General features: G+C 43.9%; 1 protein-coding gene across 3 annotated transcripts in view; it reads left to right on the forward strand.

Moving 5' to 3' along the window:
* Nucleotides 1–19,361, forward strand: part of WDR25 (WD repeat domain 25) — an 850,076-nt gene that overhangs the window by 75,170 nt on the left and 755,545 nt on the right. For all 3 annotated transcript variants that reach the window (XM_086937810.1, XM_086937809.1, XM_086937811.1), the window contains one exon: nucleotides 1,792–2,582. In XM_086937810.1, the coding sequence (XP_086793936.1) occupies nucleotides 1,860–2,582 (723 nt within the window). In that variant the 5' untranslated portion in view covers nucleotides 1,792–1,859. The remainder of the gene's footprint in view (nucleotides 1–1,791; nucleotides 2,583–19,361) is intronic.

Here is a 19,361-nt window from a genome sequence, read left to right on the forward strand (position 1 = left end):
TTGGAGCAGGCGGGATTCAAAACTGGTCACTCAAAAGTGGATAACATAACGGTCATCCATCTCATAATGGAAAAATACGTGAAACAAAGTGGGATGCCTGTCTACGCGACCTTCATTGATTTTTCAATTGCTTTTGACCGCGTGGACAGACCAACCCTATGGGAAAAGCTGAGTGCCTTGGGAATACCAGGTGGTCTCCTAAAACTCATTATTGCTCTCCATAAAGCTACCTGGAGTTGTGTTATGTTAGGATGCAAGCGAGCTATGACTCATAAAAATCCCGACCAGTAATGGTTTCAACCAGGGATGCCTATTCGCGCCCTGCTTTTTTCTCTTTATGTGGCGGACCTGCCCGATGTGTGTGCAGAGCAAGGTTGCTGGTGATGCCCCAAAATCAGGCTCTTAACCTTTAGGGATTCTCCTTTATGCAGACGATATTGTCATTCTAGATCTGACTCCTAAAGTTCTCCAGAAACATCTCGATATTCTGTTGTCTTACTCAGACGCTCACTTCCTGAAGGTTAATACTAACAAAAGCGTGTCAGGCCGCTACAGAGTATAAGTGGTTTTATAACAATTCTACCATAGAAGTAGTAACGTCTTACCCTTATCTTGGAAGAATTATGTCTGCAAATTTGGCCGAGATTGAACATTTAGCACACATATCAAATAAGGCATATGCGCATGGAAACGCACTGAAGTCAGTTTATGGAGTAACAGGTCATCAGCACTTTAATTAACTCCTAACAGTATACAAAATGAAAATTCCAGCAACCCTTTTATATGCTACAGAGACAATAAATATTAAGCAGTGGCACTCTATGCATTATTTATTTATTTATTATTTGAGAATTTTGTAGAGCGCGCAGCGGCCCCAACGGGGCGTCCCGGCGCTGAGAACTCTGAAAAATAGCGGTCATGGGGGCATGAGGTGGAGGTGAAGATTCTTCGCACTATTTCCACTTTAAATCCCATGGTCTCGATAGAGGTGTTAAGGCTAGAAATAGAATTAGTGAGCACTTACATAAGAGGACTAGCCGCCCTTCTATGATGGTGTCATTGTATTCTGAATGCAAAGGAAAAGGCCTTAAGGAGTCTTATGGCTATAACGGCCGCTCAGTTTTTAATTAATGTTTGATCTGCACTTCAGCACTTTTCCCTAACTAGATCAGACATTCAGAATATGATCTATGTCCCCCTCAAAAATGTGTTTAAAGCTTGCCATGACAAAAGTATCGTTGGAGAATGGTATGGTTTTATGTAGTACGAAGCTTTGTTCCCAGTGTGTCACTCAATCATGTCAGGCAGCAGTTCTTCAAGTTTTTCTGAACTAACCTGGAAAACAGGGTGCAAGGGTGTATAATTCTTCGCTCGTTGAAATGTTTACCATTAAAAACTGTGACAGATGCATGGCAGAATGTAGTTTTGGAGGAAAGAATTTGAACTTTAAGGTATAATGGTGTTCCGAAACATGTTATATTTGTCTGTCCCATTTTAAGGGTCTACCAACGGAGATTTTGAAAAAAAAAAATTTCAAATATGGAATTATAACCCCTAAAGCTGCTATGGAGATGATAAATTGTCCTGTCAATGAATTAAGGTCCTTTAATTTTTTTAAATTGTTTAGCTCCTTTTTACGGTTGAATTAATTGATGTATTTGATATAGTTTAGATCTCATTGTCAGATCTAAATCTCTAATAAAAAACCTTGAATCTTGAGTATGCGAAAAAGGTTTAAGATGTGTAAGAACATTATTTCTGGATGGTGTTTATTTTTCTTTATTCTTGCAGGTGCTGGTCTATTTGCAGAAGATTGTAAAGCACATCTTACCAGATCTTGCATCTGGGCCAGATCACAAATGAATTTGTTACTTTCATATGATGATTCAGATTCAGAAACAGAGACTGAGAGTTCTGAAATTCACTGTGTTTCAATGCAAGATGGTAGTAAACATTATGTTTCAAGTGGAGCGGATCCAAAACCCTCATTGAAAGAGCTGCCTGTGGATAATTCTGGCAAATATTATCTGAGTACTGCCCAAGAAGGGGTCACTGAAAAAGTAAAACAGGACAACTGGTCTGCAAAAGCTGTTTATCCTCATGAAGCATGTGCAAGAGCTAATCTTGGTCCATTACGGCCAGCCATGTCTTGTAAAAGCTTCGATCGAACATTCAAATTTACTCCAAATTCAGAATCTGTTTCTGGAACTGGAGGTTCCACTGTTCAAAAGAGAACCACCCAGAAAGAAGTCTCTTCTTCCACTGGTATTAAGCCCTACATTCCAAAAAGGCTAAGACAAGAGGCGCAAGTTGACTTGGAAGTCAGACAGCAGGAAAAAGAACAGATTTCCCTTGACACAAATACATCTGAAACAGATTCAGGTTGTTCGATCCCTCTGACATCACGGGTTTCAGAATATATTAGGCCTTATTTGGAAACTGCGTACACATCGACAGAAATTCCAACACATTTGGTGTTTCAACTGCCCCAGCACAAAGGTCCGGTGAACAACGTGCAGTGGTGTCCGGTGCAGCATCAGAGCCATATGCTTCTTTCAGCATCCATGGATAAAACATTCAAGGTAAAGTGACATACATTTGTTAAGGTTTGCTATGTAGTCATTCATTTTCAGAATTCTTGTAACCACTTGACCATTCTGTTTGAGCATGCCACAAAATGTATATGAAAAATGAATATTTTGCACAGGACATGGTAACGTTGTTAGATGGCGGGGGGGGGGGGATCTAGTCAGCAAGTTAGAGTGCCAGGTAGTTACTAACTTTACTTCCTGTTGCAGTTCACTTGTCCTTTCCTAACTGTAAACTGAGTGTGAAATTACCCCCTCCCTCTGAGTATATGATTAATTTGAGTTCAAAACTTGACATTTTTTTATAAAAAAAAATTCTGCTTTAGGGATGATTAAAAAATGCATGTACAGCCTTCACTTGGAACTGGATTCCTTACATTATTGTACTAAATCAGAATCAATAATATACAGCTAAATACTTCGGGTTTTTTGTAGGTTAAGATTTCTCAGCTTGTGAGGTTAATTCTGATAACTAAATCAAGTTGATGCCTCTGGAATTTTCTTAGAGAAAGATTGCTCCTACCGTGAGGAAAGGAATAAAAAGAGTACTAAGCAAAAAAAAATGCTATAATGTGGTATGATTCATTGTGGACATTAATAGGCACTATTAATAGGCACTTTGGCACATTTAAACTACAACGTGATTGAGGATTATTGATTACTCAAACAGAATTATGTGTTTATGTATGTAGTTAGTGCATGTATTATATGTATTTTAAAGGGGACATAGGGAAGTGCGAAGTGCTGTACAGAGAGCAATAAACGGTTGTATGACCTTACAATTAAGCCTTTACCATGCATCCTCTACCACCGTATATATATTTATTTATTTATCTTCACTGAAAAAAACAAAGGTTACAGGGACATTATAGTTAGGTTCAGATTTCACTCATCCAAAATCATAAAAATTAAGCAGTTTAGTTACCTGAGCTAACTATAACTTACGTCTCTGCAGTGCACTGCTTATGACCTCCCATATCACTATTGAAATGGTCAGTGACATCGCTGACCTTATTCAGTGAGTAAAATTGTTTCCTAAACGTTTCTGAAATGTACAGATATATGGTAAGCTACAGCATAATTTAAACTACTATTCTTTTTTTACTAGTAATTAGTCATACTATTTCTAACATATCTCAACTGAGTGGTGGCTGATTGTATCAGTGTGTGAGTGGATGTCTGAGTGGCTGTGTCACTCACACATATAGTCACTTCTATAATCCAACACTCACATATACTGCCTTTCACATACCTAGTTGCTCACCCATATACCACTGAGGCATCTACTCACCTGCACAGCCATACACACACTCACTCACCCATACAGCCCCTCCACATATCCACTCATTGACCCATACAGTCACTCACTCACCCACTCACTCACTCATCTATACAGGCAGTCACACCCCCCTCACCCACCTACAGAGACACTCATCCACCCTTACAGGTACTCAGACCACCAGTCAATCACCCATACAGCCACTCACGTACTCACTGACACACACTCATACAGCCACTTAGACACCAACTGATAGACTGCTACATTCACACAACAAATAACTCACCCATTAATTCACTGAGACGCCTAATCACTAACTTATACAGTCAGTCACACACCCACTGAATCATCCATACAGGCACTCGTACACCCACTGATTCACCAGTACACCTTGGTACATATATTTAACTTTCATAAGCATCTTTAAAACACTCTCAGTTGCAGGATGGTGTCATCAGTGATGTCATCAGTGATGTCATCAGTGATGTCATCAGACCATGTCATCAGTGATGTAATATGTATGTTCATAAGCAATGCATTGGGGAGGGTGGCGAGTTATAGTTAGTTTAGCTAATTATAACTGCTGAATTTCACTAGTTTTGTATGAATTAAACCTGAGCCTAACTATAATGACTCTGTAACCTTTGTTTTTTCAGTTAATATATATAAAATCTTAAACCGGGGGAGACTCCCGAAGCCCCTCCATTTTTAATTACATTATACATTCAAATATTTTCCTAATTGGGGGGAGACCCCATAACTTCGTCTTTTTGTTTTTTACTTTATCACCCTATTCCTTTAACCTCTAAACTCACCCACCCCAAAGCCTTAAAATCATCCTTTACACCCTATACCCTAACCAGCTTCATAACCCTAAAAACACCCTTACCACCCTATACCTTTACCCGCCACTAAACCCTAAGACACCCTAACCACTCTAGTCTCTTACTCACCCCTAAACCCTAAAAACATCCTTTCGACTCAATACCTTCGACCTCACCTAAACCCTACAAATTCCCATACCACCCAATACTCTTACCGACTCCTAAACCCTAAAAGCCCTTACCATCCTATACCCTTACCTGCCCCTTAACCCTAAAATCACCCATCCCACCCTATTGCCTTACCCTCTCCTAAACCCTAAGAACACCCTTACCACCCAATTCCCTTAGGGTGAAAATTGCAAAAAATACAGTTGATGGACAGAATGTAGAACAATGTCATACATTCACCCCAGTACAAGGATCTGGGCCTAAATCCATCGTTTTTTTGCACACCACACCACCCTGGGTTAGACACTGGCTATATGCAAATCAGCTCTGACCCTGTGCCTCATGGGAACAGTCCAGTCCGAACTACCAAGCCATGTCTTTCCCAGACCGGAATCAAGCATCCAAGGACCGGTTTCTGGCTATCAGCCTTCATCAGCCTGGATAGCTTGACTCCAGTGGTGTGGAGAGCCTGGGACTCACGTCTGAGTATACCCAGCACACTCGGGGTGAAAATTGCAAAAAACACAGTTGATGGACAGAATGTAGAACAATGTCATACATTCACCCCAGTACAAGGATCTGGGCCTAAATCCATCGTTTTTTTGCACTCCACACCACCCTGGGTAAGACACTGGCTATATGCAAATCAGCTCTGACCCTGTGCCTCATGGGAACAGTCCAGTCCGAACTACCAAGCCATGTCTTTCCCAGACCGGAATCAAGCGGATTCCGGTCTGGGAAAGACATGGCTTGGTAGTTCGGACTGGACTGTTCCCATGCGGCACAGGGTCAGAGCTGATTTGCATATAGCCAGTGTCTTACCCAGGGTGGTGTGGAGTGCAAAAAAACGATGGATTTAGGTCCAGATCCTTGTACTGGGGTGAATGTATGACATTGTTCTACATTCTGTCCATCAACTGTGTTTTTTGCAATTTTCACACCGAGTGTGCTGGGTATACTCAGACGTGAGTCCCAGGCTCTCCACACCACTGGAGTCAAGCTATCCAGGCTGATGAAGGCTGATAGCCAGAAACCGGTCCTTGGATGCTTGATTCCGGTCTGGGAAAGACATGGCTTGGTAGTTCGGACTGGACTGTTCCCATGAGGCACAGGGTCAGAGCTGATTTGCATATAGCCAGTGTCTAACCCTGGGTGGTGTGGAGTGCAAAAAAACGATGGATTTAGGCCCAGATCCTTGTACTGGGGTGAATGTATGACATTGTTCTACATTCTGTCCATCAACTGTGTTTTTTGCAATTTTCACCCAATTCCCTTAGCCACCCCGAAACCAGAAACATCCATACCACCCTATTCCCCTCACCCACCCACGATATGCAGTCTTTAAAATATAATATTCCCCAAGTGGGTTGACGAACCACCAGCTTCCCACTGCTGTCCGTTTTGTGAGCTGCGGCCTCGCTCGTTGCTCCTGATATAAATATGACACCACTCGAGCTGCATCACAGGCCCGCACTGGCGGTGGGCCCCTCTCGCGACCGGGCACGGCCGCTAACATTCAATAAACACATAGCACCTAAGTGAGAGAGGCCACAGGAACGTTATATAGCGAATTTTATTGGCAGCAGCTCGGGCATACAGAAGTGCAGGTAAGTTCAATCTCGAGTCCTTGACTTGGCCAGACTCGTTTCGGGAACCCCGGTTCCCTTCCTCAATGGCAACAAAGTCCTGCAATCACCATCTTGCTGCACGGTCACAAGTTATATTCTTAGGACTGCCCCAGTGGGTGGAGCCAGACCTTCAGCATTCTGGTCCTCGTAGTGACAGTGAATAACTGCTCCAGTGAGCGCATTCCGGCGATATGCAGTCTTTAAAATATAATATTCCCCAAGTGGGTTGACGAACCACCAGCTTCCCACTGCTGTCCGTTTTGTGAGCTGTGGCCTCGCTCGTTGCTCCTGATATAAAGATGACGCCACTCGAGCAGCATCACAGGCCCGCACTGGCAGTGGGCCCCTCTCGCGACCGGGCACGGCTGCTAACATTCAATAAACACCAAGCACCTAAGTGAGAGAGGCCACAGGAACGTTATATAACGAATTTTATTGGCAGCAGCTCGGGCATACAGAAGTGCAGGTAAGTTCAATCTCGAGTCCTTGACTTGGCCAGACGCGTTTCGGGAACCCCGGTTCCCTTCCTCAATGGCAACAAAGTCCTGCAATCACCATCTTGCTGCACAGTCACAAGTTATATTCTTAGGACTGCCCCCACCCTATTCCCTCACCCACCCCAAAAACCTAAAAACACACTTACCACCCTATTCCCTTACCCAACCCTAAACCCTAAAAATGCCCTTACCACTCAATACTCTTACTCCCTCCTAAAGCCTAAAAGTCCTTACCACCCTATACCCTTATCCGCCCCAAAACCCTAAAATCACCCTTACCTACTCCAAAACCCTAAGAACACACTTACTACCCTATTCCCTTAACCACCCATAAACCCGAAACATCCATACCGCCCAATACTCTTATCCACCCCAAATCCCTTAAAACGTCCTTACCCTAAGATATATTATATATATATCCTTCCAACGTTCCTGTGTCACACCGCCGCTGCTCCTGACCAAAGGGCGCGTCACACACACACACACACATATATATATATATATATATATATATATATATATATATATATATATATATATATATATATATATATATATATATATATACTTACTATTTCTTTGTAAAGGAATGCGTGGTAAAGGCTTTGTGTGGTGATTGTTGTAAACGCTGTTTCCCTACAATAAATGATTTTGGATAATTTATATATAGAAGAACAGATGAAGGGGAAATAATATTGAGAATGGAAGACTGTTTGTATTTAGGCCTTTTGGAAATTATATTTAGATTTTTCTGTTTTGCAATTCAATAATACACACTAATGAAATTAAAGTTCTCTTTTGATAACAATATTTTCTTGAAGAGGGTTGTAACTTTTGCGTTTAGATTTAAAAGTGGTATTACACAATGTTTATGAGTTTGACAAGTTGCTTCAGGGTAACCATTGGCGGACGGCACTCATCGGGGGTGGCGGGGTGGGAATAAGGAGGGTGTAAAAAAAAGGATTTGCTGTGTCTCTCTTGCGTCGTCTCTCTTATGTATCGGGCCCAAGAAGAAGCACACCCAGGCTCCCCAGAGCCAATCACAGTGCTGCAATGCAATGTTGTGATTAAAACAATCAAAGGGATGGTGGCTAGATACATAGGTGCACACGTCAGTTACAGTGTGTTGGAACCTGGGATGTCAGGTCACCTAGGGTAGCCTGGCCTAGGGTAAGACACAATAACTAGAGGCACAAGTGTGAAGGTTGCAAACCACCCAACAGTAAATCCACGCAATAACACACAAAAATGACACTACACCAAAATATGGAAAAATAAGAGCTGCTTTATAAAAATATTCTCTGTTCTCTTATACTTAGTATTCACAGTTTAGTACTATACATTCTGTCAAAAGAAATAGTATTACTCTTATGTCTTTGGAAAAACTACAGCTCAGTACATGCAGTTGTCATGGAATCAGTAGTAATATCTTCAGCAATGTTAACTTGCATTAGTGATCAACATCAAAAATACATTTCATTACATTAGACTCAAAACTTTACTGGCTTTGACTTCTCTACAGTGTTTAAATCTTTCTCTCCCTTATCTGTACCTTTTTTTTCACAAAGCGAGTGCACACCCAGTGAGAAGTGTAGGAAATTCACAAGTTCTATATATTCATCAACAACCTCTATGAGTGTCTGATGGTGTCCCTTAGTTGGTAGGAACTTTCAGCGCTTTTCTTGACCATAGACTCAGTCCCCCTGGTTCCTGGCTCAGTAGTTGCCTTTCCCCAGACCTATCTCAATGAGGTTGGTAACAATTAACTATTCCCCCACCTTCTAGGACACAGCGTAGGAGTAAAAACGTTCAGGGTGTCTGGGCACCTTTCCTATGCACTGGTACCAAGTCTCCTCTGGCTCGTGAGGTAAATATTCCCTGGGAAGGCTCAGTATTTTCCCCCTTCACCCCCACTCTCCTTACTGTCTGCTTGTAGACTGTACTGCCCCAGTCTACAGGAATCGGGGCTGATAGACGGCTCTGCTGTCGATCCAACCGGCAGCTGTAGCGACCGTTTATTCCCGCCCAGCCAGCCTCTTAACCTCAGCGCTGGCGTAGGAAGGATCGGTAACAGCTTGCCTTTGCTCCGAAATTGCCAGCGGGCCCTCCGCTTCTGCTCTCACGATCCAAGGGCAGGCGCCAGAAGAGCTGCTTCTGGCCCTGCCGAGCGCCGCTTCCGCTTCCCCTCACAGGCTGGCCACACCTCGCAGAGCTAGTCGGCTCGACCGGGCATGCGCGAAGGGGAAGTGTCTCCCCGCTGAAGCCCGCGCTCTCCCGCCGGTGCTCTTTCCGCTACTCCGCCCACTCCAGCACTGTCAAGGGCATTACCAGGACCGCTCCTCACCACATAGACGACTCCTTCACTGCGTCGCTCTCCACGCTGATCCGGGGGCGGTCCAGTACGTCTTCACTCCGCTTCTGCTCCCTCAGTACTCGCCACTCTCCTTGACCAGCAATCGACGAAGGCAGGTAGAAGGAGGGACACTGTAGGATGTTATCACTAGGGGGAAATCCTGGCAGTCGGAAGCAGAGTTAAGTTGTTGAGCTGAGCAAGGGAGCAGGCCACTAGGATTAACCCCTTGCTGACTGGGCGATTCTCAGCAATAGACTTTTCACTGGGCAGAGGACTGCACCCCACAGTGCTGCAGTCTCCTTCTCCTGTTCACATCCCTATTCTTCCAGTCTAGGGATTAGTCAGGCGCCCAGGGTCTCCCGTAACCATAAACAGCGGGGACAAGACGAGGATCTCAAAGGAGGGGTAGAGACGTGGATCAATTAGGCCGCATCCCAGTCCAGGAGGTCAACCCTTTCACTAGCCTCCCCCCACCTTCCGAGATAGCCTGTCCTCCAGCTGACTCTCTCTGGCAAGACAAAATGGCTGTCCAGCATTCCGCCTTTTATAGGCTGACCCTCAAAGGTCCAGAAGGGACCAGAAGGTTCTGGAATGCCCTATACTACTCTATGGGACAGGTTCTGGGTTTGGCAGTTAGGGCAGTTGGTAGCCACCATTTTGTGGCTCCAACTATATTCCTGTCAGAACAGGCCTCTGGGCCTGAGGTGAAAAACTATGAGGGGGGGAATCAAACACCTATCCCCTTGGCCAACACCTAGAAAAAGCTAGTGGACACAAAATTAATAAAGGTTTGAGGGCAAAAAGGGGACAAAATAAATAATGAATTGGAGGGACTACGCAAAAAGCCAGACAGGTCTAACACAGTGTAAGCAGTATTTCAAATGTCCATAAGTTGTATGGTGCTCTGGAGGAGGAAGAGCCACCCAATCCTTCTCTTAATGGAATAGAGATTTTTTCCAAGTTAAGTCTCTGGTTTTGTACTGAACGCCAGCATCCAAACATAGGACAGGACTACTCCCGTAAAGAGATTTTGTTCAGTACAAAACCGGTCCGTACTCTAGGACACGAAATATTAGATATGAATTCCATACTATCCAATTGATCATGATTACTGGATCTGGAACCATGAGATAATCCATAATTGCTGATTACGTTTGTTGTGCGAATGAGCCCTAAGGAAGTCTGCTGTCATATGATACAGCTTAGACGAAACACATGTTGGCAAGGAAATTGGGCTGTTTGCAAGTCAGGACTTGTGGACTAAAACCAGATACTGCAATAAAAGTACAGTGGATACAGCGACCTCGACGTTGATTTATTGAGTGCTCTGAGATTTGTTTGAAGCAGCGTTGTGATTTGTCTGAGCGCTGTGGTTCGGTGCTCAGACAGGGACTGGGGGCCTGGGCATTCTCTCCACTCAGGCTGTAATGCAGCCTGGGTGGAGAACATGCTAAGTGCGCATCACTGTTTGGCGGGCCTGAGAGGGCCGGTCATAGCCTCATGCACACTTTATTGTGCCACCACTCTTCCCCTGCCTTGCTCTGTCAGCAGAGCAGCCCCGCCCACCAAGCTGCTGAACCAGGACAAAATAAATGATAATAACAGCAAGATATTATCATTTTATTTTTCCTTTCTTTCACTGCTTCAAGCACTGGGGCAACGCTCCTCCGTCTTAGCGGAGAAGCCACCACTGTGATAACTGGATCTGTTTTAAATTTTTGGCAAATTTATCATTATGATGGCAAATTAGAGTAATTTTAGAAATCATATGTATAGTGTCAGATTTTCAAGTCAGTTGGCCCAGTGCTCTGTCCTCTAAAGGTATATGGTAATTAGGGTAATTGGCATAATTCAAATTGGCCAAGACAACCTGTAAGTTCCTATTATATGAAAAGGGGTGTAGGTTTAGAGACCACAGTGGACTTAATGCACTTAAGTGTGCACTGCTGAGGTGTCTGGTATCATTTCAAAGCCAGGCCTGTGTTGCAGGCTTGTTTTAAAATACAACTATGTCCAAATTCAACTTTTAACTAATAAGTCACCCCTAAGGTCTGCCATAGGTGCCCCAAGGATAGCATACATTGTTATAAAAAACAAGGACAAAATAAAGTATGTTTTATATGCCCTGTTAGGGAAAAACAGACCGTTTGTTCCGTGATGTAATGCTGCTAACCCATAGGCTAACATGCGAAGGCTTTATTAAAGTTAATAAAGTCTAACTTTTGATTGAAGTAAGCTAGCAATATCAATTCAGAGTATTAAAATAATTGCGAAAATAAATCCAACAACTTGCCAAGGTCAGATTTATTATAACTATTAGAGGAAAGTAGTTTTAGAACTTAATATCCTGATGTTAACTGAGCCAATCTGCTCCCTGAATAGGTGTGAAGGGGCCAGGGGCTTAAACAGTACAACCATTTGGTGGGAGGAGATTTGCTTCCTGGAGAAGCCAAGAAGAGGAAGGGTGCTGGGAGATAAGATGGACACCAAAGACAGGAGAACAAATGTCATAGGACCCAGATCAGCCCCCGCTTCCTTGATACCCGGGAGCACCCCTAATTAGGAGAGGGTCTGGATGGGGAGTGTAGCGAGTTGCTAGCCACAGATTTGGGTTGGGACATATACACACACACACCACAAACACTCCAACCCATTCGTTTTGATTTTTGTGAAAACAGTGCATTCTGGGCCAAACAAATGCCACACTTCGCAGGAGATGATCATAGCAGAGGGTGCTAATTGTACCCCTCTTGGATTAGGGTGTCCCCCCTCCTGCTAGCCCAGACTGAAGGATGAATATGGGGAGATGAAGGAGCTCCTTATTACACTGCCTGGAACAAGAGAAGAAAAAGGGCTGCCCTGCTGGACCATTGGACTGCACCAGAGTCCTGAGGAGTGAGGGACTGCACCTGCTGCACTGTCAAGGGTCCACAAGAAAAGGACTGTGCTTGGCTGAAAGGAGTGGACTCCCTGATCAGCAACAGGTACAACAGCTGAAAGAAGTTACCTACAATACAAAAGCGAGGATCACCCGAGCTGATCAGTTGCAACTGGATTTTTCCTGGACTAGGCAGGTGCATAGTGGGAGATTGAGTCCTTGCATCCAAGAGGCAATCCAGAGTCTCTGAACCCTTGACTGGCACTGTGTGTGATCCCTTTAACCCTTTCGCTGCTGATGACGAGCTCAGCTCGTCATCACCCACGGGTGTCGTGTGCTGATGACGAGCTGAGCTCGTCATAAGTGAAGCAAAAGAGCAATTTGCAGCACAGCGCAAAAATCCCCGCAGCAGCCATGTGGTTAGACACTGCACGGTCACTGAAGGGTGAGTGGAGTTCGGTTTATTGGTCAAGTGTGAAGAGATACAGTACATATTATCTATTAATGTTATTGTAGAAATACAGAATCCCCTGTCCTGATGAAGCCAAAAGGAATCTCTGGCTGAAACGCGACCGCGCCAGCGTCGACATTCATTAAGGAGTCCCACCATTTAGAGTTGTGAAAAAGAAATAGCGCCACTTTATTAATTTTTGAGTTGTTATTCCTCAAGTGAAATAGGGACTACCTTAAAGTGTATTACTCTGAATTAAGAGTGTATGCTCTGTTTGTTTTGTTCGCAATAGGGAAACTAATTATTGATCCTTTATTTTATGATATCTGTATATGTTGTATGTTGTATATGTTGTATATATTGTAGATATGTAATATATCATATCTATGAGTGTGATTTAAATGTCTGTGTAGAGATGTGTATATTGTGTATATATTTGATCACTTTATATGTAGTAGTTTGTTGTAACTTTATTGTGTTTTTTCCCCGTCACTTGATACGTACACAAGTTGTAAGAGTAGTAAAGAATTTGTGATAAACAAAAAATAGAAGAAGCAGGGTAATTATTTGTACTCTGGCTGAAAATAAGTGTTTTGATTAATCCCTTAAATACCGTTTTGCTTTTGATTCCACATCGCTGATGTTTTGTGCTCAGGTAGTTAAGGGTTAGCTGGGCACGACATATATATACCTGTTTTTGGGCATTAAGGCCTACTTAGGAGTGACGTAATAATATTTCAAAAGGAGGGTTTATCCCTGTCAAAGGGGTTATTTTGAGAGGTTGAATTTTCAGTTTAAACCTGCACAGCTAGGTTACTGTTCACAGGCCTGCAGTCATGTTTTGCATTGTTACTTTAGTGGTGGCTCAAAGTGTGCTATAGTCCATGTAGGAGAGTAGGGTCTGCAATCCTATGATCACCCAGATTTTTTGCTTTTGTTTCACTGGTTTACGACTTTCTCTGGCTGTGGGCCCGCTAATCAGACCCACAGCCTGGCTGTTCTCTTTCTAAATTACGATATGTACCCTAGGTGCATTTACCAATTGGTACTGGGCCACCTTATCAGACCCCGTAACGCAGGGCATAGGTGTACCCAGGGCCGCCAGGGGCTGAAGCATGTATTATGCCACCCCTGGCTGGCCTCCTAAATTTGACACAACTGGCTGCACGACAGCTGGGGCGAAGACGTGTAACCACCCTTCGCTTTAGGTATAGTAGCTCTATATCTAACCATACAATGGACACCCGAGTCCCTATCAGTCACTCCTATGGCAGGCCTTAACAATCCTGAAGGCAGAGTGCGTGGGCTCGTGTGAGCTAGGTTCAGGCCCGAGCCGAGCCCGGTTGCAGCTTGCGGAATCAAGACCCAATAGCTGTTCCATGATAACGCGTACCATATCGGTAACTCCGGTGTCGCGTTATCAAGGCATGTCGAGTAAGGTGTCATACGAATCGGGGTGCTGCCCTCTCACCAATTCTGGCGATGAGGTTAGCATCCCACCCTTCTAGAGGGACACGACATGTACGTAACTGTGAACCCCGGTTAAAGTTAACTGAAGCCTCAGCTCCACAAAATGGATGCTGCCACCACAGACACGAGTCTGACCTCCTGCTGCTGGGAGTCCCTCCAGCGAGGAGCACTTGGACAAAGGGTTTCCTGTCGAGGGCGCTGTTCGCACCGTCCCAGACAGGGTTTGTGTATTCTGGGTAGGTAGGGCTTTGGCGAGAAGGTGACTGCGGAGTGGCACCCCGGTGCTCACTACGCATCTGCCGGTTAGAACCAGTTCCAGGGGCGACAGCCCTGGCCTGGGGAAAGTCCGGCAGGGGAGAGGGGCGTAACTACCCCCCTTCCTGGTCCCACCCTTAGGGCAGGACCTAGTCATGTACCCACCCCTTTCTTTAGGATAAAGACCGGAGCGGGGACCCTTCCAAATTAGATCATCTTTGAATCAAGAACTACTTTCTACGAAAGGACACTCAAGACTCTTCTCAAGATTTCTCCCTTGTGGCTAAGGAGTAGTCACCCTGCATCAGCGGGCACCAACTAAGAACTCTGCGGTTTGCTGTAAGTCCTTCCTCAAGGAATCCGACGGCCCAGCTCGACGAGAACCGGCTTCCCTGGCACCTCTGACCTCTACCCACGTCATCAGCTCAGCTGTGATCTGTGGGTGCGACGAGACCTCGAGGGACCGGCCATCATCAGAACCTGCACGCTCTTAAAAACCAGCACGACCATCGAGGTAACTCTCTGGTGAGTGCTCTGGGGTCCGAGAAGCCCCGACCCTGAGCCGCTCCAGCACCGAAGTGCAGTCTCCCAGCATCTCCACGATCTGCGTGGGGCCCTTCTGCTCGCTGCTCAGCACGTTGTCTGGTCACTCGCCGCTGGCTTGTGCCCTTCTGTGACGACATCCGAGAATCATCACTGCTGGTCTGGTTGCTCCAGACTGGCCCTTGCTTCCCTCTTTGCAAGAAGCACCCCGGACCCTCCTGGTCCACTCAAGACGCCATCTTAGGCCCACCACGTGGCCCTGAGATCTGCCAAGGCTTGTTGCCCCATCCCGGGCCCAGCGACGCCGACAGCATCATCCTTCGTGGGACAGCTCGCACCTCCACCGTGGTCGCCGACAACGCCTCCTGGTCCGAGAGACTGCAGCGCCTAGCGTCGCCCACTCACCTGGTCGAGGTGACGGCCAACCGGTGCCTTCCTGGTACCCTCTGACTACTGGCTAGTAGTACGAACTTGGTCCCCTCTGCTTTCAGGTTTCATCAATCTCCGATCCAGGCTTGGATCTCTACGAACTATTCAGCACTGGTCGCCGGCCAGCAACTCCTTTCTTCCGGCTCCTGGCTCGTCAGCGAAGACCCCGACGCCTGTAAGACTTGTGCAGCCGCAGCCCTCGTGGCTAGGTAACTCGGCATTTCGGTGCCTGCATAGCCTCCTTACTCTAGGGTCCCGAGTCCCTCGCTTCCGACTTGCCTTATCGGGTCCGCCCGAGACCTTAACCTTTCCGTGTCCCCGGACACTTGTTTTAATTGTGCACTTGAAGTATTTGCTAAAGAGATTTGGTTTGTGCTTAGTACCCTGTCCTCATAAAGAGTACAGGGCTGTTGTGATTCTTAATAAATATCCTGTTTATTTTCATAACACTTGTGTGGTGTCCTTTCACTGGGTGTTCAAGGGGTACATGTGTGGTAAACAGCTGGCTTAACGCGCCCTCTCGAGTCTTTAGCCTTAGACTGCTCGTATCCACGCTACTAGGATAGCTGGTCTATAGGTTGACTTACAACCAAACACCATAAGGGTCGTTGGAATGATACATAGCGGTCGCTAGAATAGCGAACGTTGCATATCGGGCCAACTTCTCACAGTCCACTAGTAACCTATAATTTACAGGCCCTGGTTACATTTTGTACCATATACTAGAGATTTAGAGGTAAGTTAAATGTATCTGGTAGGAGTATAGCCTTCGGGTTCGGAGCACATGCACAGCTCCTGGTTAGCAGAATCTCAGTGCATAAAGTGAAAAAATCAGCAGCATTAATCCAAAACAAATGGGGATGATCATGTAAAAGGAGGCATTTTCTTAGAAGTGCATTTAATTTTGTTAATAGTAATGAATGAGCTACAGACGATTTGTTCTCTATTAAAAAAAAAGTTATTACATTAAGGCGTATGCTTCATGCCTGGGTCTAAAAGCTGCATGAAGTTAATCACTTTGTAGGTCACGTTTTTCAGCCTAATTTCTGTCATATTTGTATGTAGTCTTATACAGTTTGTTTACTGTTATAGCTGTACTGGTGTGTTTTGTGGGGTTATTCAAAACCCAGATTCCAGGATGTAACTGTATTGTTCAATATACCTAACTGTATATTCACATTAGCAGGGTGACTCGTGAAAAAAGGCTCACTATTATGAATGTGGAAATAAACACATCAATAACCCTTACAACATACCTATGGGCCAGTAAAGAGTGACCATGGTGATGCTAATTGTAAATAAGAATGGGGTTGGCGTGCATTTTGATGGCTATAAAAAAAGTACTTCTCATGTAGAGACCTATGGTGCCAGGTGGGACTGTTAGCTAGCGCCAAAAACGAACATTTGCGCCTATTTTGCGCACTCCCACCTATCAAAAATGTATCAATAATTGTGCATTTGTGAGGGCAAATACCACCAGATTCTACCTGGCTGTGCTCTTCCTTACAAACTTTACCACTAGGACAAACTAGGAGTAATGGCGTGGGCAGTTCAGCAGCAAAAACTGTTTGTATATGATACGATCCTTGTCTAGCCCAGATCTGTAAATTGGGGTCAAGGCACAGGGAACACCGAGCACAGTGCAATTTTCCCAAGAGTGTTTTGGTATCTGTTATTAGAGATCGGGTCTAATGACCCTCTTGGAGGTAACCCAGAGGCCTGCATCCTTAATTTGTATCCATCAGAATTTGTGGAATTTGACCAGTGATGCAGCAGTTGGCGGAGATAGATATTTGCTATCTTTGAATTCCCAAATTTCTCCCCAAAATTAAGTTGTTTTTTTTTTGCTGAGACTTTCAGATTTTGATTAGGATTTTTCCTTTTTGGCAATTTAAAGCAAAACATCGTTTTTTCACCTTACAATACTGAGTTTCAGTCAAATATGAATCATTTATATCTAGTTTAAAAATTAATGCCTGTTCACTGCACCTTTTTTGCGCACGTTACTGGTGTTACACAATGTGAAATGCATCCTATATCAGTGAAACAAAAATTCCTTTGCCTTAATATTTGTTTTGTTATTTTACAAGACACTTACTTCTGTATTCAGTACAAACCTTTGTTTTCTTAACATACTTAAAAGCTTCAAACAGACCTATCGGTAACATCCTTATTCAGCAGCAATTTGTCACGGAGATTTTAGCACCAATTCCCCCCCCCCCCTTACACCACTAGAGGGCACACATAGACCAGAAATAATCATTACACACATCTCAAGCATAGATACGTCTGTCCAATTGCAAGCAATGTTTTTTTGAGCCAAATGTTCCGTATTTCTTTCAACACCCCATGCCTTACAAGGCTTGCCCGGGACAATATAAACAGCAACCTAATTTTAAAAATCTAGTTTTCGCTGTTGTGATGTCAGTGAGTTTACTGTGCTATGCGTTTTTTAAAAGCACAGGTCGACAGAGCAAGGAAAACATATTTTGTACAAAGCAGAACTGAAATAAACAGAGATGGAAAAACTGTGTTCTGATAAACAAAAAAGGCCAAGAACATTCCGAAATAAAAAAGGATTTTAAGCGGCCAACAAGAGAAAAATAATTTGGCATTACAAAATTGCGAAGAACTAAAATGCAATATACCATATATAAAAATAAAAATATGTTACCTGAGATACATCCTTTTTACCTTCAACAATAAGGAAATGTTTTGTTGATTATAGCCTGCTGAACAGTATCGGACCCATACATGGAATAAAACCGCGCTGTTAACAAATAAATCATCAACAATGTTATTAATGATTCAATAATGCAGTTGTTGATTTCTCTTCTTGTTAGCAAGCCAGAATGCCAAAGTCCAAGGGGCTTATTAATGTTCCTATAACCACGAAGTGGAATTATTGGACTATAATACACGCCTCCCTCTGTATTATTTTGTCTACAATTGTTTAGTTTGTATTAGTAAACCGAATCTAAGTATTTTTTCCAACATAAATGAGATTTTACAGACAAGTTAGGTTAAAAAATATCCTTGCTGAAAAGTTGGAGATGTTTGGTGTTGTGAAGTATTTCAATATCCTTAACAAATGCCAATTATCGATATGACCCAGAATAAGAAACGCCGACTATAGTGCATAGAAATTTGTCAAGAAATTCCAGCTCTTTTGTGCAAGAATGCACAAACATGCGTTTGATCCGACTCTTTATCACCCGTTATCATTTCTCATAACTGATCTGGAGACCTTATCTTGTTCTTAGACCTGTTCTGGTTTGATGAGTCCATCTGGATAAATAGCCATTTCTGTCAAATTTGCATGATATGCATTTTTCACTGTTTTGTATCCTTCTGGACCTTGCTAAAGGTACTGCCAACAGGAGATCGATGAACAATCCAAGACATGTTTTGTGTTGGCGACTCCAGAAGGGTTTGGTCAATAGACGAGGATCCCTCTTGGGCTTATAACCGTAGCTTCTCTGTTTCATTGACCAATGAGGTACATCTTGCACGAGTTGTCTAGTGCGATGGCATTCCAAGATGATATTTGGGTGTTTGGGTAAGATCAGGCTAAGCATGACCGTAAGCCGAAGAATGTACTCATAGCTGCCAAGGTTTCAGATTGCTTATGTGTGACATTTTCATAATTTCAGTGTAATTATGAGTGACATTCAACGACTATGAGTGACACTTTCTCGTGAGTAAAATCATGAAATAAAGAAGAGGGAAATATATAAATACAAGAAATTAAACCCATTTGAGCAGCAAGAAACCCTATTAAGAGCTTACAATTGTTGTTAAGCTCCAGAAATGGAAGGGCACTAAGCTAGTAAAACGCAGTAACTCATGGCAAACCCTCATCAAAAACAGCTTTGCAAATATATGTGTGGTTCATGTTCTTTCTCTCCTTCTCCCCTTTTGTCCTCTTGCCTGCTTCCCACTGTCTCATTTCCCTCCGTGGTACTCTTTTTATTCCTCCTTCCCTGTCTCTGCAATCT

The sequence above is a fragment of the Lissotriton vulgaris genome, chromosome 9 (assembly GCF_964263255.1).
Source record: "Lissotriton vulgaris chromosome 9, aLisVul1.2, whole genome shotgun sequence".
Classification (NCBI taxonomy): Eukaryota; Metazoa; Chordata; class Amphibia; order Caudata; family Salamandridae; genus Lissotriton; species Lissotriton vulgaris.